Below are 24,586 nucleotides of genomic sequence, written 5' to 3'. Positions count from 1 at the left end.
TGCAGAGTAGTCTCTTTGCTGAACAATTGCAAAAGCACCACTGTCTGAAGTAGTCGATCAAGAAACGTAAATGTGGCATTCCCAACAATATCCGTCGCGCTTCTTCCGATCAGCACGGCAAACTCGCCCGGCTCCACAACATACTTCATCTTTCTATTCCAGTCCTATTTCTTGAATGGAGACTGGAAGTCTGACGGTAGCCGTCTCACCAGCCTTGATATAAAGTTTCTTGAACGCCTTCAGCTTGCGATTAGGCACATCGACACTGGTAATGGTGTCCACAATGTACAGCTGCACAACCTCCGTTCCATCCACGGGGCTAGTATTCGTGACATCGACACTGGCCATAAGTGTGACCTTGACCGTGGTATTTGCTTTATCCAAGGGTATAGACGAATACTCAAAAGTCGAGTATGCCTTACCGTATCCGAAGGGATACCATAGCTGCGGCGTACTGATGTCCGAAGACAATGGTTCCATTGGCATCAACGTGTCCGGAATCTTCAATTGCGTGACCTGGATTGAGATAGTCATAGTACATAGGGAAAGATTCCACATCATGTGGGAAGCTGACAGATAGTGGACCAGAGGGATTGTAGTTGCCCGAAGAGGACGTCGGCCAGAGTATTTCCTCCTTGTTCAGATGGGTAGAACGATTGCACAAAGGCGGCAGTGCTATTGGCAATCCAGGGCTCTGTAATGGGTTTGCCCGAAGAAAAGACCACGACAGTGGGTTTCCCCGTGTCGGAGATGGCACGAACGAGGTTGAGGCTGTTGACATCGACGTGTTCGCCGGTCCTGGGATCCAACATGTGCTGGCACTCTGGATAACAGTAGAACCACTACCGCGACGTCCGCGTCCTTAGTTGCTTGAATGGCTTGTGGGAACCGCTCTGATCGTTACTCCACCGTTCGCATCATTGCGCATATGTGATCCTGGCCGGTTCGCCAACAGCAGCACGTATCCCAAGAGGTGTCACTCCGCGGTTCTGGCTTCTCTTGACAACATAGTCTCCGTACTGCGACAGAAGCGTTAGTAAACTGACAGGGTCTGGTTTTTCCGTACTCACATTCATATACCCATGGGCCATAGGACCTATAATGGCAATCTTGTTCGTCTTCTTTAGAAGAGTGCTGTGGTTCTCCAGGAGCATGATCAATCCTCGGTCTATTGTACAAGCCAGGTCAGTCGCTTCATCAGTATGGAGCAAAGAAGGCCACTGGTCTTGTGAAGCAGCGGGGGATGGGTTCTCAAACAGCCGCATTTCGAACTTGGCGCGGAGGAGTCGTGATACCGCCTGATCCACAGTCTTGATATCCAATCTTCCATCCTTGACGAGGCTCGGAATTCGCTTGAAGTTGCTTTGTGATGTGTTAGTAAACCAGATGTGGAATGAAGGAAGGAGACATACAATGATCTGCCTCCTATTTCCATGTCGGTGCCAGCGGGCAGGAGCTCCAAGCCAGGTCGATGGCACCCGCGTCGCTGAGTACCCGACCCGGTAGTTGTAGTCCAACTCGCCACGGAGAATGCCGGTCAGGGTATAGGCATCGGAGACTGAAGGGATTCGATCATAGCTGTATGTATTTAGTGAGAGACTAAGGATTGAGAGAGAAAGACGGAGGGGAGAGAGAGATGGAGAGGAAGCAAACAAGAGGACGTATGAGTGAAAGCTCGCCGTAAACTGCTGTTTTTACTCGTATTGACGGTATTGTCAACCCAAAATGGGCCGGAGCAAGTCACGTATCAACTTGGGTTTAGCGTAACCGTGGTCGGTATCCCACTAGGTCATCAGGGAAAATGCGGGAAAATGCGGAGATACTCCACAGAAAAGAGAACCTTGGAAGGAGATCTACGAATGGTGCAAACTTGTAGCAAATCGGTATAGTTGCCTTTTCCTTGTCAACTTTCCAATTTATCCCCTACTCACTCCAGCGTCCCATAGACACTCCGAAATTTAAATAGCTCATAAAAATATCCACCACGCAACTTGCTGGATATCTTCTATACAGTAACATTCTCCGCCTGTCGAGAGGTCCCAGCAGACTCCAATTCTAAAGCTTTTGAATCGAGATTATCGTTCAGAGCGCCTAGTGCTCTTCCACCAAAGAGAAGGTCAATCTCCTCAAGCGACTTCTGCTTGGTTTCCTTGAACCAGAAAAAGATTGTGGGGATCGTAACGCATACATCTAGGCTCGTCAGTATCACCGCACGGACAGGTAAGAGGGGTAACATACTCCATGCCGCGAAAATCAAATAAAACTTCCAGCCAATCTTACCCAGCGCAATGGGTGAGACCTGGCTCCATAGCGTACTAACCGTCCAATTACCAACACCTGTAGCAAATGCAACGCCCTTACCACGAATCTGCATCGGCATAACCTCGGACATGTACACCCAGGCAATCGAGCCAAAGGACATTGAGAACAAGACCGTTACCGCAAAGAGGAAGAATACACCACCGATGCTGTAGCCGGTCTTTGTTCCATCCTCGTTCTGCGAATTCAGGGCTGCTTCGCAGACAAGTGCAATGGTGATTCCGGCGGCACCGAAGAGTAGGGGGCGGCGACGGCCGATGCGATCGAGGACGAAAGTGATGAAAACGAGGTTTGCCACGGGACCGACGACGTTGTAAATTCCGGTGACAAGGGTGGCTCGATTCCCCGTAATGCCTAATGCTTCATACCTATCGTGGGTTAATATTTGAACAAATGTCAATGTTGGAGAACTGACATGATATTTTGGTAGTAGTTAATAACGTTGATGCCGGTCATTTGAGAGAAAACCTGCACCAATGTTCCTTGCCTGGTGAAATTTAGAATCCGGACATCCAGTAAGGTGTGGGCAACTTACAACAACCGAGTCCTCCACTGTGGTACCTTGAACATGATTGTCCACCCAGGAGCCGTGATGGCCCGTTCAGCATTTATGGTGGTTTTGATTTCGGTGAATTCAGTTTGTATCCATTCCATGTTCGAGCCATCATAGTGCAGGCGCTTCAGGATGCGCAACGCTTCATCCTCCTGGTCTTTTTCGATGAGATGGCGAGGGGATTCGGGGAGCCAAAACATTCCTACGAGCAACATGAATGCAGGAAGTGCCTGGAACGCGAGTGGGAATCGCCATTGCAAGGAGTTGGTGTCGGGTGCATGAAGGGAACCGTATCCAATCCACCTGATAGGCATAAGTATTGCAGTCGAAAGGGAAGAAAATAGGGACAACGCACGTGCTGACGATGAAGCCAACACCAATCATCTGCTGTGAAAGTCCGACAATCCTGCACGCGTTATGTGTGAGATGATATCATTTTTCCGGCTTGAAGGTTCTTACAAGCCACGAGTCTTTGGATGAGCGCATTCGGCTTGGTAAACCGGAACAGACATACTGAGCACACCCACTGCCCAGCCAGCGATAATTCGTCCAACTAAAATCATGACCAGATTCTGAGCAGCACACTGGAGAATAGCGCCAACAGTCGCCAGTAACGCACCCATCTGGATTGTCATTCTACGTCCGAATCGGTCGATCGTTAGACCCGCCATGAGAGCACCAATGGCCGCTACGTCGCTGTCAGTTCTTGTCTGACTCTGCAAATACCATATTATAGGACAAACCTCCGCCTGAAAATGTGCTGTTGATCGCGCCGATAATTGTGGATGTTTTGGTCGTATTGAAGAAATTCAGAAAGTGATGCGAGGCGATCACATCGGTCATGACACCTATAATATCAGTCCCATATTCGACGCGTGGGTAGTGAGACCAAAATACCAGAATCATAACCGAACAAAAAGCTGCCCGTTGCAGCAAATGTTGCTAGTCCTAGTGTGTAGATTTTCCCCATGGTGATCGATCGAGGGTGGGTCGAATTCTGCAAGTTGAACGGGGTAGGGAATTGTAGGTCTTATAGGTGTTATACATCCTTGTAGGTTTAATACAATGGAATAGCCGGACGGGAAAAAAGGATAAAATCGAAGGATAATACACCCGTGGACATAAACTTGAATCATAAGCCTCTGGTGGCGTCTGCTATCTGTATAGAGAATAGACAAGGTAAGGGCGAAGGACTGGCGCTACGTAGTAACACAATACGAGATCTATGTGACCGCAAATGTCAATACCCACGGCTTTCCCGAGGCACGGAACTCTCTCCGTTGGCCCACTACACCCCTGTACTTCCAGTACAAGTCCAAATTACCATACAAAACCTAAGGCCGGTGAATATGTATGCCTGTCTCCAAGTCCTATAGTAGTAATTTCCTTGAACCTCAGGTTTTCATAATGCTAATGATGGGGTTTGATCTGGTTCCGAAATGCAAAAATGCAACACACGTTTTAGTCTCACAGAGTCCGAGTACGTATAAATTCGAGATATTGAAGCAGACAATGAAAAACGCCACCATGTGTCGATTCCTCGGCGCCCAAGTAAAGCCCAAAACTTGGCACTGCGATGACAAACGAGCGTTTTTATCCTGCAATTTATCCAGAATCCTGTGGCCTGATTTTGGAATGATGGGGAGAGCTGTCTCGGACTACCCCAGCTAGTATATTACTTAAGGCAGGTCAGCCGGAGAACGAATTCACTAGGATAATGAATTTTGTCTACGAAGCACTCCTCTAACATGTCAATAGAAACATCTATACGGCAGTTCGCACATGATTTCGACCTTCTTGTGTTGTCTCCATGTACAAAAGCACAAAGAAGCGGAAATGATAGGAAGGAAAAGATACCCGGAGAACAGACCGTGCCCTTCTTATTCTTATCTCATACGCAAAAAAAAAAAAAAAAAAAAAAAGGGGGAACAGCCCAGCCCAAAGGTTTTACTTCCAAAAGGAAGTCTTGCCATGTTCACGATGCCACTCAGCATAGTAGACCAATCGTCAGGTCATTGTTCCAGAAATCAATGTCTCACAACTCCAGACAAACTGTGACGGACTACGGGGTGTAGCTACTAGAGATCAAAATGGAGAGAGTTGTATTAGGAGAAAACAAGGCAGGCCCCTAAGCCTTCCTTGAACTATGTAGCAAACACGAGTTATATCAAATAGGTACATAGGTACCAGGGCATTCACCATAACACAAACTCTCTGAAGGATCATACTTGTGCTTAAACGAAAGAAGATAGTCGTAGTATTTGCTATAGTAATCTTTGTTCAAGAGTAACTCTGGGGAGATGCTAGTTCGAAATTTTTATATCGTTGATCCGGTTTGCTAGCTTCTTGACAATAGTATCTATATAGTTAGTAGTTGTATTGAAACTAATAAACCCAATCACTGCTATGACGCTAGGTAATACCTGACTGAGGCTTAGGGCTATTGAGCTTTCTTCAATGCATTCGGTAATGTTGCCAAGCGCATAGGTTCCGGAATAAGAGAAATAACCTCGGGTACATTCCATGAACCGTTTGCTATATTAACCTCCACCCCCGCCATGGCGGCGCAAAACAGGTCTTCATTATAATTTTACCGATCATCGAAATAATATACCCACTGTTAAGACCATGTGTTGTTCCTTTCCAACAATCCGAATACTCCTTTGACAGGCCCATTTCATCGCCGTAACGATATGCTTCTCTATCGTAGCACTTACCATAGGTTGTGCTAGGCCACTAATGCTGTAGCCCTTTCCCCCCCTCCATGTAGCCGGTTACACCCTTTGGCAGGCAGGAGTTGTTCGTCCAGATTGTAAAGTCAATCCTTTCTGGCAAGGTGGAGCGAAATGCTGCATATGACAATTTACTTCGTAGGTTCGTACAATCCTCTGGCGAATTAAACTGGTTGTTGCAACAGCAAGATGAGACAACCGGGATCAATTTGATCGGGACACCTCCAATAGAGCGATTTAACAGGCCCCACTCATGATGAGAAGGTCATGACAAATGAGCAGGTGTGATTTTGCAGACCGGGATAGCGAACGAGGTGGCCGAGAGAGCCAAGAGCAAGGAAAGGTATTCGAGTAAGAGCATTGATAGAGGATTGCCAATAAATGAGCATGTCATCCAACATGACACCGAAAGGGAAATCTGAGATTCAACCACCCCAGTCTATATATAGTTCGTGGGTGATGGCGTTCGTTATGGGGACCTCGGCCGTTCCAAGTGTAGGTCCAGCCCTGTATTAAGTTTAAAATATATGCCTCTACTCGTATAATGTCGTGTTCATAGACGAGATAGTAGGTGTACTTTTTACACAACACATATATAAAGAGAAAAACAAGCGTCCGATATCGCGGAGAGAGATGAATCACCAGGGCTTGGCAACACCCCCACATTGACCGAACTTAACCTAAATAGGCTTAGCGTTGTCGTTCGAAGGGCGTGTCGACGCATCCATTTTGGATTTCGACTTGGGATTGTCCACTCAAAGCCTTTCTCCGATTACTCCGGGTGGACTTCCTCGAATTAACTACTTCTTCTGTCGGAGTTTGACGATGCGGTGGATACGCAAACATGTGCTTTGCTCTTATTCCTCGTGACTGCGATGCTTATCGCGGAAAAAAAAAGAAAGAAATTTCCAGCCACACGGGGTTTGTCTCTGAGCGGTCCATGCCGAGTCACCGGCAATCTGAGCGGCTGAATGGTGCCCACCTCGAGTTCCAAGGTCATAGAGCTCCACCCGAGTTGATTATTCACCCGCCTTTCTACCCCAGACCAACCTTGGAAGGGTACTTTCGGCCAGTTTTCGTCTGACCGACTCTTCTCCTACTTTCTACCGTGTCCTTTATTGTTCCATCATTCGGTTGATCCTGTCCTGGAAAGCTGTTCTCCGTGCAGCATTTCGCAGCATTTCCCATTGGAATTGTCCACAACATGGAGTATTTCGACTTCGAAGGGGCCTCCCATGCCTCTAATCAACTAGACGACGATGTCGCTTCGATTGATATTGAACTCGACGAAGCTGAAGAACAGGCAGCCAACTTCAACTCGCTGGTTCATGATCAGACATTGGAGTTCTCCAATGACCCGGTACCGGGGCAGTCCGAAGTCAATGACGGACAAGCCATAGACTCCGACGGGGTCTACCCCATGTTCCGGGCCCAGGAACCATGCGACTTCTGTCGACGAATGGGCCTGGACTGTTTTGTTGCGAAACGTGGTATAATGAACCATGGCTGTACTTGCTGTATCTCGCTTTGGCGTGAATGCAGTTTTACCCATGCCAAAACGCCTGGCAAGTTCCTCCAGACATTGCATAGCGTGTCAGAGAATGCCTATGTCCCTACAGGTAGCCTGACGGGAAAGAAAGCACTCAAATCAGTTTCATACAAGACCAATGATCCAGATGCTCGCTCTCAAAAAAGTGGAGCGCGATTCTCGCGCAAGGCAATCAACATCCTGAAGGGCTGGCTCAGAGACCACAACGAGAACCCTTACCCTACCGAGCAAGAGAGAGATGACCTGAAGCAACTCACTGGTCTAACTCGGACGCAAATCGCCAATTGGTTCGCTAATGCCAGGCGGCGCGGCAAAGTTCGTGCGTCGCCTGGGACCAGTTCCCCCGTTCCAGGAGCTATGGACATCCCCATGAAGCAATCCGTCAACGTATCCCTTATGACTCCCCTTGAACGTTGGAAGTACTCTCCCCCCGAAAACGAACCGGCTACGATCAGCGATATTACCCGTGCCCTGGCCAATCCTCCATTCGACCCCTCGCGTCCACACCCGGGCCCATCGAGTCACGTGAGGCCCCGTCGCCCTGAGTCTAGTAACAATGAGTCAAGCCATGCCAGCTCCGAACATAAACTGTGCACCGCCTCTGCCAGTAGCTTTGATTCATCTATTTCCGACCTCTCTTTTGCTTCTGCCTTCTCTCATCGATCCTCTCTTTCCTTTGGCTCAATGGATCGCAAAGAACGTCGTCGCCGCCGTAAACCCTCAGTGCCTGTCAATACTCTCGCCCATTCGAAGGCCAAATCTGCTCGTCCTTACCAATGTACCTTCTGTACCGACTCATTCCCTGCTAAGTATGACTGGCAGCGGCACGAGAAGTCCATGCATCTAATCTTGGACAAATGGACTTGTTCTCCCCAGGGCGGTGCATTTGAACAGAACGGTATACCTCTTTGTGTCTTCTGCTTGGCAGCTAATCCAGACGATGAACACCTAGAAACTCATAACTTCGTCAGTTGCCAAGAGAAGACTGTGCAAGAGAGAACATTTTACCGGAAGGATCATCTCAACCAACACCTCCGCTTGATGCACAATGCCAAGTTCCAACCCTGCATGGAGAAATGGCAAAGCAGTATTACAGATATCAAATCCCGCTGTGGGTTCTGTGGCTCCGTCTTCCAAACATGGAAAGATCGAGTGGACCATTTGGCCGGTCATTTCAAAAATGGAGCCAGCATGGCTCAATGGCAAGGGGACTGGGGCTTTGACCCGCAGATTCAAGCTCGCGTGGAAAACGCTATTCCGCCGTACATGATTGACTATGAATGGCGGTCGCCTGATCCCTGGGCCACCGAGCAAGCTAAAGGAGATGGCAGCATACTTAGACTTCCTGTCCCTACAGATATCAATTGTTACCATCGCCTTTCTCGCGAACTCACTACATACATCCATAACCAAAAGGCACAAGGCGTTGTTCCATCAGATCAGATGATACAAGCAGAAGCTCGCCGTGTCATCTATGGATGTGACGATCCTTGGAACCAGACTTGTGCAGATAATATTGTTTGGCTGGGTGTCCTCAAGCGCGATTGTGGATTAGAAACTCCCGTGAACAACGACAGAATCCAGTTTGCTGACCTGGGCATGCAGCCCCCATTCGCTATCAATGGTGGCCTCCGGGCTGCACCCCGGGAGATCAATGTGCTAGCGCGAACAGTCTGCCACGGGGCACCCCTCCACAGCCCCGCAGTCTCTAGTCCTAGTATTCGCAGTCACGGCTTCCCTGGTACCGGCTTTTCTTCTGCCGGGCCTAGCCGACCGGGCAGTTTATCAGGCAGTTACGCTGGCAGTGCAGGGATGATGTCAGCTGGTCCTGATCCATCCTTCTCTACGGATTGGGCTAGTAGTCTTCCGACTACTGCGTCTGTGCCTGGAGAAGGCGCAGCTGACCCTCTGGTACAAATGGGATTTGACCCGGAATTCCTACAACGACTGAATGACAGCTACGGTGAAATCAACCCGGATGATTTGGAAGGCTTGCATCTAGATGGTCAAAAAGTCTCTGGGGGACAAGGATGGCCAAGTAGAGACTTACTTGGTCAGCCTATCTCCCCGTCCCGTATGGGTGAGGTGCCTGCTTCAGGCCAGGTTGGTATTTTCAATTCCAAAGTGGACGACCCTCCTGCATCGAATGCCACCCATGATGACATGCCAGGCTACTTTGGTAATAGCAACTTTTGATGTCTTTGGTGGCTATCTACTTCCGCCATGTAGGGTCATACATGGCAAGAAAAGTCGACTTTACAAAATCGTGCAATATTTCTTATTTCATAGCATATAACTTTGATGTTAATCTCCTTTTCGACAATACCAGAAATCAATTGGCGTTTTCCATCTTCCTCTGGTTTCAAACCTTAGCTCCATCCAGGCAGGTTCCACGCGTCACTCTTGTGGCGGGTGGTTCGATTTGGAATACAAGGCTCCCCAGTTCTCCTATATTACTCTTCCTCACCTAAGGCTCTCGTTTTATCCTGAAAATTGGTACCTTGATTCAGTTACCGGCACGTGGCTCCGTGGTAAGTTCGGGATTGCGGTTTCGGCCGACGCTTTTTCGATGAAACCTGATCTGCGACTGGCTGACTCACAGTCCGATGATGACCGAGACCGACAGTTCTTTGATCAGACCAGTGATATTTATTCTCCCTCGTGTGACCTGTAGAGTACCGAAACTCTGACCAAATCTGTGGAAACTTTGCACCCAGCATGCGCCATTCGATCCGGATATACCACCTCAGCAACGTGCCAAAGCGCAAAGTGTTCCCTGTCTTAGACCTGCCCGCTTAGGGCTCCATGATTACACATAAGCAGGTGCAAACTCTTTCCTCGGAGGTTCATCCCTACAGCACTGCCAAGCTACTCTTCGGGACTACTGTCTCCGACATCTGAATGGGGTATCTTGAACTTTGAGCCGTTCATTCGCCCGGAGTCGGCCTGCTGTTCCCAATCACGACCCTTGCTTGAAATGAAAGAATACGAGCTAATTCCTCTGCCTTGGATTATTGGCTTAGCTGCGAAGCAGGCTTCAAGACCCAAGATCAATATATTGGTGCTCGGATGGATTTCCCCTCCGCCCATTCCCCGACGGGTTAGATTGGTCCCCGACAAAAGTATGGACAGATCATTCATTTGCTTTTCTTCTTTACGAGCTTGCAAGGAAGAGACTTCCACGGAAATCCTGCATCTGATGTGATCGACTCGCAGGAAAGCTCGGGATGCATATGCTCTCGTAATGTTCCATGACTCCCCCTAGGCCCACATAAAAGGGTGGGAATCCCGTAGAAAGCATAATATATCAAGAGTGGGCCATTAATTTTGGTACAGATTGCCACTCTACTGTCATCTTCAGATATGAAGTTCCCTCTAGGAAGCCCGTGCCTCTGGCTTCTATGCCTCGTTCAATGGGCATCTGCGGCTACGGTATTCTTTCCAGTTACATTGACGTGGTCGAACAGAACCGTCGCAGGAGTATCTAGGCCAGTGATTTCAACAAACGGCCAGTTTCCTGCTCCCCCGCTGCGGATCAACCAGGGTGACACTGTTGATTTCCTCGTTGATAATCGGTGCCCGTTCAATACAACTATACACTTCCATGGTAAGCTCTTGGATAGCTTGGTCGTGTTTGGCATGTATTAACTTGGTATCTCCTAGGAATTGAACAAATAGGAACTCCTTGGTCTGATGGAGTCCCCGGTGTCTCGCAGAGATCAATTAGACCAAACTCTTCGTTCCTGTATAGATGGACAGCAACCGAGTACGGGGCTTACTGGTACCATGCACATCACCGTGGCTCTCTCGAAGATGGGCTTTTTGGACCAATCTATATCACTCCCGCCCCCTCGGTGCAGAAGCCTTTCAGTCTTATCACAACCAATCCTACTCAGCTGAGGGCCATGATCCGCGCAGAGAGCGTGACCTGTCCCGTCTTGCTTTCGGAGTGGCGTGTTCTCACGTCGGAGGAGATCTGGGCTGCCCAGTTAGCCTCCGGAGCGGACTCATTCTGTGCCAATGCTTTGCTCATCAATGGCAAAGGGTCCATCACCTGTCTGCCACGTGCTGAGATCGACGCCCTGACAACAGAGGTTCAGAAAATAAGTCTAGGTGATGGTCTAAGATTGACAGACATGGCGTGAGTGGATCGTTCCGTCATGGTCCAATGACTATTACTGGTGGTCGCGGCGATAAACTAACTAACTTCATCACTAGATGTTTCCCACCCAACATCACCGATACAGTATTCGACTTCCCACACAACTACGATGTCATCCCGCCAATGATGTTCGAAGGCTGTGTACCATCCCAGGGCCCCAAAGAGATCTTCTATGTTAACGCAGCTCACCAATACGTAAGCTGGGATCTCACCAGCACAGCCGGTCTACTAGAGCTCACCTTCTCAATCGACGAGCATGACATGTGGGTCTACGCCATAGACGGACGATACATCCAGCCCCGAAGAGTCAACGCACTCACCATCCCAAACTCAAACCGCTACTCGGTAATGATTCCCCTCAACCGACCAGCCGGAGACTACACCGTGCGCATGGTCAGCGCCAGCATAAACCAGATCCTCAACACAACCGCCATAATGCGATACGAAGGCTTCCGCCAGCTTAAACGCCCGTCCAACCCGTGGATCCAAATCAACAACGAAGCCGCCAGGCCAGACACCGTCTTCCTCGACGAGAACCGCGTCGTCCCGTTCCCAGCAATCGTCCCTTCAAACGATATCGCACAAACCTTCTTCCTGCATATCAACCAGGTCGGCACTGCTTTCCGCTGGAGACTCGGTAATACCAGCTATGGTCTCGAGCTCGAGGAAGCACAGCCTCTGCTCTTCAACCAGAACTCCATTCCCAGTGACTTGATCATCAGAACGAAGAATAATACCTGGATCGACTTGATCCTTCAGACGGATACCATCCTGCAGCCTCCGCATCCGATCCACAAGCACTCGAATAAACATTTTATCATCGGTCAGGGAAATGGTACTTTCACTTGGAATTCGGTCGCGGAAGCTGTTCAGGCTGTTCCTGGTAACTTTAATCTGCAGACGCCACAGTATCGTGACACATTCCATACACTGCCAGCTGTGACGGGTTTGACTTGGACGGTACTTAGGTATCATGTTATTAATCCTGGTGCATTCATAATGCACTGTCATATTCAGGTTCATCAGAGTGGTGGGATGGTCTTGGCAATGTTGGATGGGGTTGATGTTTGGCCTACTGTCCCGCTGCCTTATAGGATTGCTGCTGGGTTTTAGTGGAGTCTAGATGGGATTCGGAAAGACGCGGGTATAATGGGAGATAGATGTCGGGGTAGTATATATGTTGGAGTTCTCAAAGCATTTCTGGTGTTCACTTCGGCTTTTTGTAGTAGGTTGCACAGTGTATTGCGTGAATGTACATGGGATAATGGGATATGCAATGCCCAATGTTCAGCAGTAACTGTATCAATGCACTACAACAATGAGTTATACTTTAATAAAACCGCTGCATCAATTAAAAAAAATGACCAGATAGTAGCTGTCTGATTGATGACATGCCCGTATTACAAAGTGACTACCTAGATAGTGTATTAGATCACCGGATGCATGTATTCCACGAACGCAAGCACCATGGCGGATACGACAAGAATAAGCCGACCACCCCCTCATCACTCAAATGAGGTGAGATTTGATCCCCTCCTCAATGGCAGGCAAGTGAGCCCCAACAACCTCAGTGATCTTGTCTCCGCCCTTGAATAGCATGAATGTAGGCTTAGCCTGTACACCTAGTTCCTGTCCGACATCCTCGACCTTATCGACATCCACCTTGTAGAATTTAACCTGGGTGTAGACGTTGCTCAATTCTTCAATCTTTGGTGCGATGGCTTTGCAGTGTGAGCACCAATCGGCGTAGCAGTTGAGGAGGACGGGGTCTTCTGAGCTGAGGATCTTCTCTAGGAAGTCGGCTTTGCTGTGGTGGGTATTAGTTTGTGTTTGTGCAAGGGAGGGCAGGGGGGTTACCTAGTGAGTTCAATGACAGGCATGTTGGTTATTGTCTTGGAAGTATAGATTGTAGAAGTTCAATTTTAAGTGGAAGAAAAGGTTTTATAGAGAAGATCCACGGGTGGGGTGATCTAGATCGGATGACCTCATGACGAGAACAGGGAAGTTTTCTGAATGTCATGTTTCACCGTCATACTATTGGTATGCTTGCTTGTTCAATTGTTATATATTTCTTATTTATAGGTGAATAATATACTGTTTAACATGGTGCCATATGTTGTATGAAGTGCATCTAACTATGTCCACACTAGACCTCCTATCGACAGCGTGGGGATATGGGTCCACTATGTATGACAAAGCTACAAGAGTAAACATATTACCCAAACAAGTATACATAAAGTCACCTAGGTATACACTTCAGATGCCAAATCACATCAAATACCTAAAACCGAAATATCAAAATATCAAAATGGACAAAAATAAATGAGCCTGAAAAACGAGGAATCAGGAATCTGTGGGGTGATGTTGTTCCGTCCCGGGTTGTATTTAAGATCAGGCTCGGCTGTGCCCCTCTTCACACTAACACCCTTTCCCCCTCTCTCCATCTCTCCATCTCTCCCCATTTCCATCAAAATGTCGAAGCTTTTCATTGGGTAAGGGCGATCCAACAGGATATCTAACATACCACGTGCTGACTGTCCTTTTCTAGCGGTCTTTCCTGGAACACAGACGACAACAGTCTGCGCCAGCGCTTCGAGGAATTCGGCGTTGTCGAGGATGCTGTGAGTCGCTGTGACTCCTATAACTGATCGCATCCCTCTAAGACTCCCATTTCTCTCTCTAGACCGTCGTCAAGGACCGTGATACCGGCCGCAGCCGCGGTTTCGGTTTCGTCCGCTTCTCCACCGACGATGAGGCTACTGCCGCTATGAACGCCATGAACAACCAAGAGTAAGCAAGCTGATCCATCATATTTCCTGCACTCCAAGCGACTGGTAAAGTCGTGCTGGAACGAGTCGCGCATCACGAGTGTCATCTGTTCCAACGCGACATAAACAGTCTCTTTCACCCAGTTGAACGTGTGCTAACAGCGATCTCTTTTCCAGGTTCGACGGTCGCCAGATCCGCGTTGACAAGGCTACTGAGCGCGCTGCCGGTGGTGGTGGTCGCGGCGGCTTCGGCGGCGGCGGTTTCCGTGGCGGCAACGGAGGCAACGGAGGCTACGGTGGTGGCTACGGCGGTGGCCAGGGCGGCTACGGCCAGGGCGGCTACGGTGGTGGTCAGTACGGTGGCCAAGGTGGTCAGGGCGGTTACGGCGGCAATTACTAGATGTTCCTGTCACGAAGCTTATGAAGGTCTGGACGTGATTAGCACTTTTTTACGAAGGTTGTGACTTATGCTGGGTTGACGGATAAATTCGCTGGGTGACACTTGATCCTGCCCAATACAAAATCGAACTCGTTCAACTAACCTTTAATCGATAATCAATAATATCGAGCCTTCCATCACTTCTGTTTCCTTTTAATCTGCTTTGTGCGAGATGTAACAACGTACAGGGTTCAATGTGATTCCAGTTTCCCCGCATTGTCTTGGGCACAGACGTTAGGCTACATGTAAAGACTGGCTTGTATATTTAGTTACTCTCCACTTGAGTGCTGTGCATAATATAACAGATTTAACAAATCTAATGTCCAATATTTGATGTCCAATATCTAATCTATTGGACGATCACTACATAAGCGAGCGGACCTGCCCAGGTGGGGGCGAAAGTGGAGATATCAAAGTCTAGGGACTTGGCATTGTTTCATGTCAGTGCACGTGCATTATACATACAACTGATGGAAGTTGAAAGACCAGATGAAGCTCGCTAATATAAACAGTTCAAATAAACTAATGAAGGGCTATGGCTAAATCAGCAAAAGTCACCGAAATGGTGAGGAACATTGTAACATTGTAAAAGTCATAAAAGAACCCAAAAATTTCGCCTGATATCGTTCCAGTCATGGTCGTAAGGTTGGGGAAATAGGGGTAACTAGGTACCTCCCCAAGATCAATCTGTTTGTTCGTCTTCTTCATATTGTTCATCTCTTTTGCCTTCAGTTTCAGGCTGTGTAGTCTCCCTAAGCACATCCAACAGGACGGGAGACTCGATATAGTCAGTGGAGGAAGGAGGCTCTGCATTCATAGTGGGAGGTTCAACAGATTCATCTGGAAATGACTCTGCTTCGCTCTCAAGCTGGGGTTGCTCGTTGTCTGGAGACATGTCAGACAGAATAGGAGATTCGTCGAAGTCAGTTGAGGAAGCAGATGGTTCTGCAGACACAGCAGAGGAGTCCACAGTGCTATCCACAAGGTCCTGTGCGTTGTCCTCAAACTCAGGCTGCGTAGTCTCAATAGACACGGCCGGCAGAACAGAAGACTCGGTAAAGTCAGTGGAAGAAAGGGAGGACTCTGGGGACACAATAGGAGAGTCCACGGTGTGGTGAAAAGAAGTCTCCACGTTGTCCTCAAGCTGAGGCTGCGTAGTCTCCAGCAGCTGGGACGATGCTGGAGTCCCTGTAGGTTCCACAGAGTGTGTAGCCTGAGCATGAGAATCAGGAGAGTCAACAGTCAGAGAAGTAGACCTTACTATCTCAGACATTGAACTCACCTCGCTCTCACTAGCAGCCACAAACTCAGAATTCAGCACGAACTCAACTGAGCTCATGACTACTGCATCACTCACACTAACCGAGCTCGCAGGGGAGACAGAAGGAGACACAGGTGGAGCCTCGCTCAAACTCGGCATAGCCGAGGAGGGCAGTGTCTCATGAGACAAGCCCTGTGGGAAAGGACCAAGATGGGAGTAGACGGGGACTTGCTGCTGACGAGACCCGATAGCAAGGAAAGCCACCAAGACACTAAGAAGAAGCAGAGCAATATTGCGCCTGTCGGAGGCCAGAACACGGATATAATTCACGAAAAGAGTTGGAAGGGCAACCTCATGTTCCTTCCTCTCCCGTCCAAGCTCAGGCGCATGGTTAAGCCGAGCTCCAGCTTCAGGGAAAGCCTGCCTGGACGCCACCTCATCAGACCGGGAAGAACCCACATCACTGATCATACGAGCGTGGCTCTGCCTAGGCGACTGCAGAATCTCCGGTGGGACTTGATGTCCACCATCAATCAGCGGCGACATCTGCATCTGCATCTGCATCTGCATCTGTGGCATCTGACTCTGGGCATGCTCAACAACCGCCATCTGCTCCTCCGCAAGCCTCCTCTCCAAGCTACGGCGCACATCGGAAGGCAGCCAAAGCCCAACCTCGACATCGACCTTCTCCATATCACGCCATGCAGCAGCCCACGCCCCAGCGCGCATCAGCCCGTTCGCGGCAAACACCCGGATCTCCCATTTGCGGTTACTATCTCCGTGCCGCACATGGCCCCCACAATCAGGACACTCATCGCCCTGCTCGCCGTCCGTCTCGCTCTCTCCGATATCCGAGAAGTCCCCCTCGGAGCCAGAGCCAGAGCTATGATCTTCCCGACCCACGAAGTGTCCATTCTGTAAACGTGGTCTTTGCAGTTCGAGGCTCTCCAACAATCGCTCCTCTAGAATGTCGTACAGATCCTCCGGGTGAGAGATTAGCACGCCGCGATCGCGCAGCACGCCCGACCCAACCCGGTCTTGCAGCCGCCGCCAGCGCTTCCAGTATTCTGTCGGTAGCTCGTCTTCCAGGATATCCTGGTTTCTGGGGTCCGATGCTCCAGGTACTGGGATGGACGGCGGGAGCAGGGTGCAGTGCAGCAGCACGAGTGGAGCCTCCTTCCTCGGCTTCTGCTGTTTTGGTGCATTGGGCGAATAATACGGTGATCGTCTTAATGGCGAGGGGCCAGGTGACCGTGATCGGAGGCCTTGTCGTCGGCGCGGGGGCGTTAGATACTCGTCCTCGTCGGCTTCGTCTTCTGTGTGCATCTGCATGGCCCGGACGGAACTCGGTTTTCGGAAGGCAGCTTCGCGCTGACGGATGGTGCGGATGTTGGCGGGGATGTCGTTGAAGTCGCCGAAGCTCGCTTCGGACTGTTCTACTCTGTAGCCGGATATCTTTTCGTGTATGTCCATGTCTGGCATTTGTTTCATTCTGTCGACTGGGTGGATGAGGACGGAGGCTGGGACAGAGGATAGTGATGAGCGACTTGATGCTCTGGACTTCAGTTGCTCTAGTTCATCGTCCATCTCACGGCCGAATACGTCGCTCGTTGAATGGCGGGTGGAGGAGGAGGAAGAGTTGTATTCATATTCTTGGGTGGAGGACATGTGGGCATTATCGGCAGGGTAGGGTCCGTTGCTGGATTCGAGGGAGGATACGAGGAAGCCTTTGCCTGGAGGGGCAAATGGTTGTGGACTTAGGATCTCTGTGCAATCGACGTCTTGTTGACTGTCGTCATTTAACCGTGCCATGAGATTCTCATGCAATGGTTGGCGGGAGGGTGCGTTCTGAGACTTCCGAGTTGGTGCCTGTAGGAATACGAGGATCTAGAGACTTGGTAAAATGGGATTCCGCATATCTTGTCCCTTTGTGTCAACGTGGAATCCAAGACACTCAACGTGTGTTGACAAGTCTACAAGTCGCTCACCGCCCCGTTGTTCCGGGCAACCGACTGACATTGTCGATCATCAAGCCACAGGGTGGACTCGAGCACATCGTAGATGTTGAAACGTGACATTCCGGTGGGATCTAGGAATCAATGCTGCAAGAAAAATATTCTTTTGTGTCTATTGAGAATAACCGCAGTTAAACCCCAAGCCAAACGTGCCGGTTTGAAAATACACGACCAAAAACAAGACGGTCTAAGTGCTGGCCAAGGATATCATCCCCCCCGACGCCAGGAAAGCACATCTCGGTATGAAATATATAAACAAAAGCAGAACTCGGTCGCTAGAACACAGGCAAATGCAAACCGCCCCAAAAATATAAATATGTACTATAAAAAGTAAGGAACATCAAACATTACGAAGGCCGTGACACATCATCAGGGCTCATAAGCGGATAATTTTGGTGGTCGCCGAAGAAACTAAGGACATCCTGAGGGAGGTATTCCAGCCATGGAAGGATCTCACCGTTGGCGAACGGGAAAGAGTCTTGATGGTGGATGGAGTTCATATCGACCTCATGACTCCCGATCATCATCCCGTTCGCGTCATCCAGGGTCGACTGGAGATCGGCACCTGGATCACGAGACCCCATTTGGCTTCTGGCTTGGTGTTCGGCTGTCGGTTGAGGTATCGAGTAATTATAGGCGGAGGGATGGGTATCCATATGTGAAGTTGGTAGCTCAGATGATAGCATCTCCGGGAAAGTAGAATGTGCTGTCTGTACGGGGCGCGTTGCTCGCGTGTCTGATCCGGGATATGCTGAATCCATGCTCATGTAATAAGAGGGGTCGGTGCGCATTGTTCTGGATTGAGCACTGGGGTATTTAGCATTTGCTGTGGTGAGTGAGCGTGTCATTTCTTCGTGAGCCCTGGCTGGTGCAATAGATTGCGAGTATGTGGAACTTGGTCCTTCACCGGCATTTGTTGGTATGACTGGGTAGCTGTGGCTGTACTGCGACGAGTATGTCGGTCTATTGGACGTAGACTCCGGCTCGGTCGTGGACATCTGATAAAGTAAACTCAAGTTGGGCTGTGAAGAATTCGTTGCTCCTGTGAGTGCCCATCCGATAGCTGTCGAGGGATAAGCCATTAGCGTATGTCTATCATGGATATTAACGGATCCAACAAACCTTGGCTCGGATCAATATGTGGTGACCATTTCCCGTCAGATGAGATATCCGCGACCCCGGCTGGTCTTTCTGGGTCAAAGCCAGAGTCTGCCGATGCTTTGCCCGCACGCCATGGTCCAAGAGGTTGCCCAGGGACGATACCTTCGGTATTTTCCATATCTTCCACGGCGTAAAGGAGAGGATCAACAATCCCCTTGGCCTTCTGATCCAGCACTGTCAAAATATACCCAGTGCCTTCCCAATACGTATTTAGTGCTTTCAAAGCCTTATAACACCGCTGGTAATTCTCCTTGGCGGCAGAGGCAAGCAGGATATGCTTCGCCGTCGACTTCCGTTCTGTCCCATTTGAAGACTCCATAGTGGGCATCACAAACCCGCTGGATTGATTCGCCAACAATGGCCGAGGTTGGTGTGACCCAACCCCTGAGGATGAAGACGTATAGTAAGCACTTTCCATGAGGAACGCGCATGCCGCAATATACATCGGCTGACTCGTGAAAGGATTGCCAATGAAGCTTTTCCCATCGACAAGCTCCGAGAAGGATAAGATATCGGCAATAGTTTTGGCAGATGACATCGATAGCTCACGACTATTCGGATAGAGATGTTGGATTGATCCACCAAACGAATTTAACAACGTCGGTTGATGAAGAAGAACGATGAGAGTATGGAACCAGAAATGGAGAAGAATGAAATTGGTTCCCTCCTTGGCTTTGACGTAGGCTTGAAAATTAGCTGCGTTGAAATGAAGTCTTGGGGACAAGCGTTGGTAGATGCCGGTGAGATCACTTTCCATCCCAGCCAGCATCTTCAACGTGTCCGGTGTGACAAGCTTGACATCCTGAATGCCATTAATGAGGTCGGTCACCCGGCCGTACAGATGGATGATCCGAATAAGCGGCGGGAAAGGCGCAGGCCACCCATTTGGTAGCTGGGATTCAGACTGGAGAGGGAAGCAGAGTTCAATATCCTCATCGCGTAGTGTCACTGGTCTCCCGGTACCCGAGGAGATGACTCGGTCTAGGAAAAAGATGCTCCAGAATGAGTCTACCCGTTCGCGCTCCCGGGCACGTTCGTCAACCAAAGGCTGCGGAGTGGTCTTGGGTGTCAGATGCACGTCAAGATCATCATATTGTTCCTCTCTTAGTTTCCCAGCATGACCTGTCATCACTTCGCTCGGTGTGACGCCGCTCTTGCCGTAATTATATTTGAGACCTTGGAACTTCTGCAGTCCAAGATCCTGCGCCATGCGAATTGATATTCCGAGGTACATCCACAGTCCACTGTCATGATTCGATCCAAACTGTTCATAGGCGAGCAATAAGCAGGCTTGGACGGCAGAAAGAGTTGGACATGGCAGTGAATCTACGAGAGCGCTCATCGCACGATGAGCAAATGGCAAACCACGATCCCACTTTTTGTCGTCGAGTGGCGGCTGCGAGCGATCGATAGGAGGAGCCTGTGGAGGACCAAGTGATGGATGTATTGAGAATCTCGCAGCCAACGAACACACTGCGTCTACCAACATTGTGTCGACCTTTTTCTCCTTGAGATCCTGGAGGAATCTTTCTCGTTGTAGGAAAGGAAAGCTGCAGCCCAGGTGGGCAAAGAAGAGCTCGCACAAATGGGATACAAGATTCGAGACTGGAAGCGTATCATCTCGGTCATAAAACGGGATATTTGCATCGCGGCTGTCCCGATTATCCGTGGCAGTGGCGAGGGGTCTTATGGGAATTTCGGACGGTTTGGGGCTCCGAAGAGGAGAGGGAGAGTCCGAGGACGTGGACGGATTACTCTTGCGAGAACCTCTTACTTGCACAACCATTTGTTTAAACCCCGGTACAATCGCGGTAGGGCCGAAGTATCGAAAATATGGGACATGCGTGCGATTCCCTGAGCTCACAGAGGTACGACCACTCGCTGGGCTGTCCCCAACAGCTTGGGCATCCAATTCCTTGTTCACGAGTGAGGAAGCATCACCAGAAGATGGTTCATTTGATCCGGGTGCTTTCGTCTTGGTGGGCTTATCCACGGGGGCCTTGGTTACCGTTGTGGGCGCCGGTTCGGGGGAGCTGCTTTCGACTGCGCGGGAAGTGCGCTGGCTTGTCAATTCATTCGCAGCGGAAAGACGCGGTGGCGCTCGAGATGCGGAGTCGGACTGCGTTCGCAGGTGTGCGGTCGATTCGGTGTATCCGAGGCAGACATGCTTGTAGTCGGAGCAAGTCTTGCACACTTCCCTCGTATACCCTGTCAGCAAGATACCCGCGATCGAGACACACTGTGCATCCTACCTGGCTGTTCACCGGAACATCGAATCTTGCGCCGGCGACATGTTAAACAACTAAACCAAAACGGAAGTGACGTCAGCGTCTTGACCAACAAAGATCATACTCAATGGGGTCCACATACGCGGCATTAACGCGGCGGCGCTTGGTTTGCGGCTGCCCGTCGGTTGCGACAAAGCGAATTTGTCTGGGAGCAGAAGGATTGCCGCCGTTCTTCTTGTTGGGAGAAGGAGGGCTCATCGCGAGCCAATAATTACCCGTGGCCTCGACCCATTGGGTACCTGTACACTCCCAGCTTCAGTGAGTTGGTTGGTTCTCGGCGCGGAGTCTGGATACTAAGGTTCAGGGAGGATCGAAAGAAAGTAGGCAAGGTGGGCGATAGCGAAAACTTCATTAGGAAGGGAAATAAACGGGGGCCAATATTTCAAGGCCAATAAGGGATCAAGAAGTGGTGAAGTGTTCAAGGGAGAAAAGTTGGGGAAGAGGGGAGTTAAGTCCGCGTGATTGCCCTCGCTTGTACTACGCCACTCCAAGGGCACATTTACATTTCCAAAACCCTTTTGGAACATTGAAATCTCACGATGTATTTGTGTAAGGTAATGTTCTGATCGAAAACATCGTCGGTTTTCCCCTTGACCGCTACGCCGGAAACAGACCCGTGGACGCCAACCCCGTTCGGGACAATCGGTCATGGGATGTCTGGGGCGATCCTTGTGATTTATAGTATGTCATATAATATATCATATACTGTAATCACTTTACTGTTTGAAGTAGAAATACATATGTAGAGAATAAATAGAAGACGAAAATAGAAAACAGTGGACTTTAATGAATTATTTAAACGAACAAGGAATAGAATCAATAACCTGAAATTCATCGCACCAACTCCGAGTATGTAGAGTCCAGACTTCCAACCCATATGGAGCTTTATGGGGAGAGTGGGTTTGGCTGTATTTCACTCCACGTTTTCAGAGTATATCAAATTGGAATTTCGATTTTTCGATTTTTCGATTTTTCGGAGCAAGGGTACGTTTGTATACATATGTATTCCCTTGGCACTTAACACAGGTCATTCAAACTGCTAGCTGCATTTAAGCTTATTCCTCAGGGCTTAGGGATTTTCCCAAACAGGGAAGTCCCTCCCCGACGGATTGTAGAATACAAATACATATAAGTACGGTGTACTGAAAGGGTCCACATGGGCAATTTCCAGAAGGTCAGGTGAAGGCTTCTAAACGGTTCATTTTAGCCGGCCATTTATGATTTCTTTTACTTCTTTTGATCTGGTCTAAACCCTTTCAGGTGTTTCCTTTTGTGTGCGATTCTCGACTGAGTCTCGTTTTGAGGTTTCTAGGAATAGAGAATGCAAATAGGACTACGTACTTCTCTCTATAGTTTTAGTTTTTTCACGTCCTCAGAGAGGTGACTACCCCCTGGGGTCTACCTGGTTATATGTCTGCTATCAGTTTAAAGCTCTAGACAATACACAGATTGGGGATAATTGAGCCCTAGTACAGACGGGTGAAAAGCAACATGACGTTGACTTCTCCCGAGGTCCAGGGCATAAAGTTGTTCCCCCGGAGATATCCCCGGAGTCGGCCCGACAGTCGGTAGAGGAGGTATATCCACGCAGTTTATATGAGTCAGTGTGGTATCTAGCGCGTGGCAATACAAATTATCAGTACATCCAGTCGTGGCATTAATTTGCAACCGAAGCTTCCAAGCTTGAGCCGGAGATAGTAAATGCGATAAGAATTTGGGTAAGAATTTCATGAAGTCAAAGAGCTGTCTCCATTTCCCCCATGTTTCCGCTTCAACCTGCCTTCCGAAATACTCGGATGCTCTCATTATTGCAATCTTGGTAAGTATTTCACTGTCCTCACCTAGGCAATTTCTAGCAAGCATGACGGAGGTGACCCTTATCGTCACCACTATGCGGGGCAGCCTACATGCACACTGAACAGCATAGCTGATTATAAATCTCAAGTTCTGGTCGTCTCGCAACAACACGCGCACCATTCCGACCTAATCACCCCACCCGATTCTTTGGTCACACCTACACAATGTTGAATGTCCGCCCGGATTTCGTGAAAACCCAAGCCTCGCGTCCAGACTTTCGCCAGGACGCTGAGGTCACATATACCAAGTCCCCAAACCCCACATGGAAGGAAGGTGATGGTGCGAACGACAGTGGCGAGAGCCTGAAGAAAGACCACGTCGAGATCGACCCCCATGAAGAGGGCCGGCCTGTGGCCTCGAACTATAAGTTCCTGATTTCAGGAATGGTCCCACGACCGATCGCACTCGTCAGTACCCAGTCTGCAGATGGCAAGACTACAAACCTCGCTCCGTTCAGCTACGCACAGGTCATCAACCACGACCCGCCGCTGTTTACAGTTGGCTTTTCTGGATCGATGGAGAGAGCCAAGGATTCATTGAAGAACCTGAATGAGACTGGCGAGTGCGTTATCAACATTATCTCGGAGCATTTCGTTGAAGCAGCCAACTCTACTGCCATCAATGCCCCTTATGGTGTTTCCGAGTGGGAGACTTCCGGCCTGCATCAAGCACCTACCTCTGTTGTGAAGCCTGCCCGTGTCAAGGAGTCAATTCTTTCTATCGAAGGCAAGCTTGTCGAGTTGAAGGAGTTTGAGAGTCGGGTCACCCCAGGTAAGAAAACGGGTGTGCTTGCTATTATTGAGGGCGTTCGTTTCTGGGTTAGGGATGATGCTATCAATGAGGAAAGGAATATCGTCGATTTGAAGGTCCTTAAGCCTATCAGTCGTCTAGGTGGCATCTCATATGGCCGAACCACGGAGGCCATGGAGATCCCTAGACCGCAATTCTAGAGCTCTGTTTTGGACTCTAGGAGCTTTGTCGGATAAGGTTTGGGTTGAATACGAGTATATAGATTCTTAGAGCATACAACCGGAAGCAAATCAGCATGTATAACTTTGATGCACTATATACAAACTCATGGTAAGTCTACTAAGTCTACACAGCACCTAACTACAAAGATATCTAGGCACCTAATCAATATATGTGTGAATTTCCTACATATATGCAGGCAAGGATGTACACCGCGCTGGGATCCCGAGCTGAAAGTTTGTAAGCACGGCCGGGGCCGGGCCCATTTCTTGCCTGGCTCGGAAAGTGCCTGGCCAAATTTTAGTTTGAATCTATCCATCCATGGATGCGACACTCTTACTATGTACCTAGACATCTCATCGAACCTTGAAGCTTCAAGCGCTCGATAAAATTATTTGCGCTTATAGATACTTGTATGTACCAAATTGACGGAGGATAAGCATGTCCGGCTCAAACCGTGTCTCGTGCGGAGGGCAGAGCGGGGTTGATAAGTATCTCCAACTGTAGAACTAT

General features: G+C 49.3%; 10 protein-coding genes across 10 annotated transcripts; 4 read left to right on the top strand and 6 right to left on the bottom strand.

Moving 5' to 3' along the window:
* Nucleotides 1-153: 153 nt before the first annotated feature.
* On the bottom strand, nt 154-534 carry N7525_010244 (uncharacterized protein; the record flags this gene model as incomplete). The annotated part of the gene is made up of 1 exon (XM_002556695.1): nt 154-534. One exon carries the CDS (start codon nt 532-534, stop codon nt 154-156), a length of 381 nt encoding a protein of 126 aa, XP_002556741.1.
* A 23-nt stretch (nt 535-557) lies between these two features.
* Nucleotides 558-812, bottom strand: N7525_010243 (glycoside hydrolase family 3 protein; the record flags this gene model as incomplete). The annotated part of the gene is made up of 1 exon (XM_061215034.1): nt 558-812. One exon carries the CDS (start codon nt 810-812, stop codon nt 558-560), a length of 255 nt encoding a protein of 84 aa, XP_061067546.1.
* A 105-nt stretch (nt 813-917) lies between these two features.
* Nucleotides 918-3,842, bottom strand: N7525_010242 (sugar porter family MFS transporter; the record flags this gene model as incomplete). The annotated part of the gene is made up of 10 exons (XM_002556694.2): nt 918-1,019; nt 1,071-1,578; nt 2,049-2,190; nt 2,239-2,687; nt 2,735-2,806; nt 2,855-3,175; nt 3,228-3,278; nt 3,332-3,560; nt 3,616-3,720; nt 3,770-3,842. 10 exons carry the CDS (start codon nt 3,840-3,842, stop codon nt 918-920), a joined length of 2,052 nt encoding a protein of 683 aa, XP_002556740.2.
* A 2,966-nt stretch (nt 3,843-6,808) lies between these two features.
* N7525_010241 (putative homeobox and C2H2 transcription factor) lies at nt 6,809-9,349 on the top strand (the record flags this gene model as incomplete). The annotated part of the gene is made up of 1 exon (XM_002556693.1): nt 6,809-9,349. The coding sequence occupies one exon, from the start codon at nt 6,809-6,811 to the stop codon at nt 9,347-9,349; it is 2,541 nt and encodes an 846-aa protein (XP_002556739.1).
* A 1,167-nt stretch (nt 9,350-10,516) lies between these two features.
* On the top strand, nt 10,517-12,428 carry N7525_010240 (multicopper oxidase; the record flags this gene model as incomplete). Its single annotated transcript, XM_002556692.2, has 3 exons — nt 10,517-10,760; nt 10,817-11,294; nt 11,372-12,428. The coding sequence occupies 3 exons, from the start codon at nt 10,517-10,519 to the stop codon at nt 12,426-12,428; spliced, it is 1,779 nt and encodes a 592-aa protein (XP_002556738.2).
* Nucleotides 12,429-12,824: 396 nt separating this feature from the next.
* On the bottom strand, nt 12,825-13,195 carry N7525_010239 (thioredoxin family protein; the record flags this gene model as incomplete). The annotated part of the gene is made up of 2 exons (XM_002556691.2): nt 12,825-13,122; nt 13,173-13,195. 2 exons carry the CDS (start codon nt 13,193-13,195, stop codon nt 12,825-12,827), a joined length of 321 nt encoding a protein of 106 aa, XP_002556737.2.
* Nucleotides 13,196-13,735: 540 nt separating this feature from the next.
* N7525_010238 (RNA recognition motif domain-containing protein) lies at nt 13,736-14,483 on the top strand (the record flags this gene model as incomplete). The annotated part of the gene is made up of 4 exons (XM_002556690.2): nt 13,736-13,807; nt 13,864-13,936; nt 13,999-14,105; nt 14,261-14,483. The coding sequence occupies exons 1-4, from the start codon at nt 13,788-13,790 to the stop codon at nt 14,481-14,483; spliced, it is 423 nt and encodes a 140-aa protein (XP_002556736.1). The 5' UTR covers nt 13,736-13,787.
* Nucleotides 14,484-15,204: 721 nt separating this feature from the next.
* On the bottom strand, nt 15,205-17,861 carry N7525_010237 (uncharacterized protein; the record flags this gene model as incomplete). The annotated part of the gene is made up of 2 exons (XM_061215033.1): nt 15,205-17,670; nt 17,772-17,861. 2 exons carry the CDS (start codon nt 17,859-17,861, stop codon nt 15,205-15,207), a joined length of 2,556 nt encoding a protein of 851 aa, XP_061067545.1.
* Nucleotides 17,862-18,145: 284 nt separating this feature from the next.
* Nucleotides 18,146-21,445, bottom strand: N7525_010236 (Zn(II)2Cys6 transcription factor; the record flags this gene model as incomplete). The annotated part of the gene is made up of 4 exons (XM_002556688.1): nt 18,146-18,861; nt 18,921-21,167; nt 21,212-21,261; nt 21,330-21,445. 4 exons carry the CDS (start codon nt 21,443-21,445, stop codon nt 18,146-18,148), a joined length of 3,129 nt encoding a protein of 1,042 aa, XP_002556734.1.
* A 1,562-nt stretch (nt 21,446-23,007) lies between these two features.
* On the top strand, nt 23,008-24,054 carry N7525_010235 (flavin reductase family protein; the record flags this gene model as incomplete). The annotated part of the gene is made up of 2 exons (XM_002556687.2): nt 23,008-23,066; nt 23,193-24,054. The coding sequence occupies 2 exons, from the start codon at nt 23,008-23,010 to the stop codon at nt 24,052-24,054; spliced, it is 921 nt and encodes a 306-aa protein (XP_002556733.2).
* Between the last annotated feature and the right edge of the window lie 532 nt (nt 24,055-24,586).

The sequence above is a fragment of the Penicillium rubens genome (genome assembly GCF_028828025.1).
Source record: "Penicillium rubens strain IBT 27055 chromosome Unknown utg000004l_segment0_segment0, whole genome shotgun sequence".
Taxonomy (NCBI): Eukaryota; Fungi; Ascomycota; class Eurotiomycetes; order Eurotiales; family Aspergillaceae; genus Penicillium; species Penicillium rubens.
Note: the sequence above shows the minus strand (reverse complement) of the source record. Positions and strands in the feature narration are given on the sequence as shown.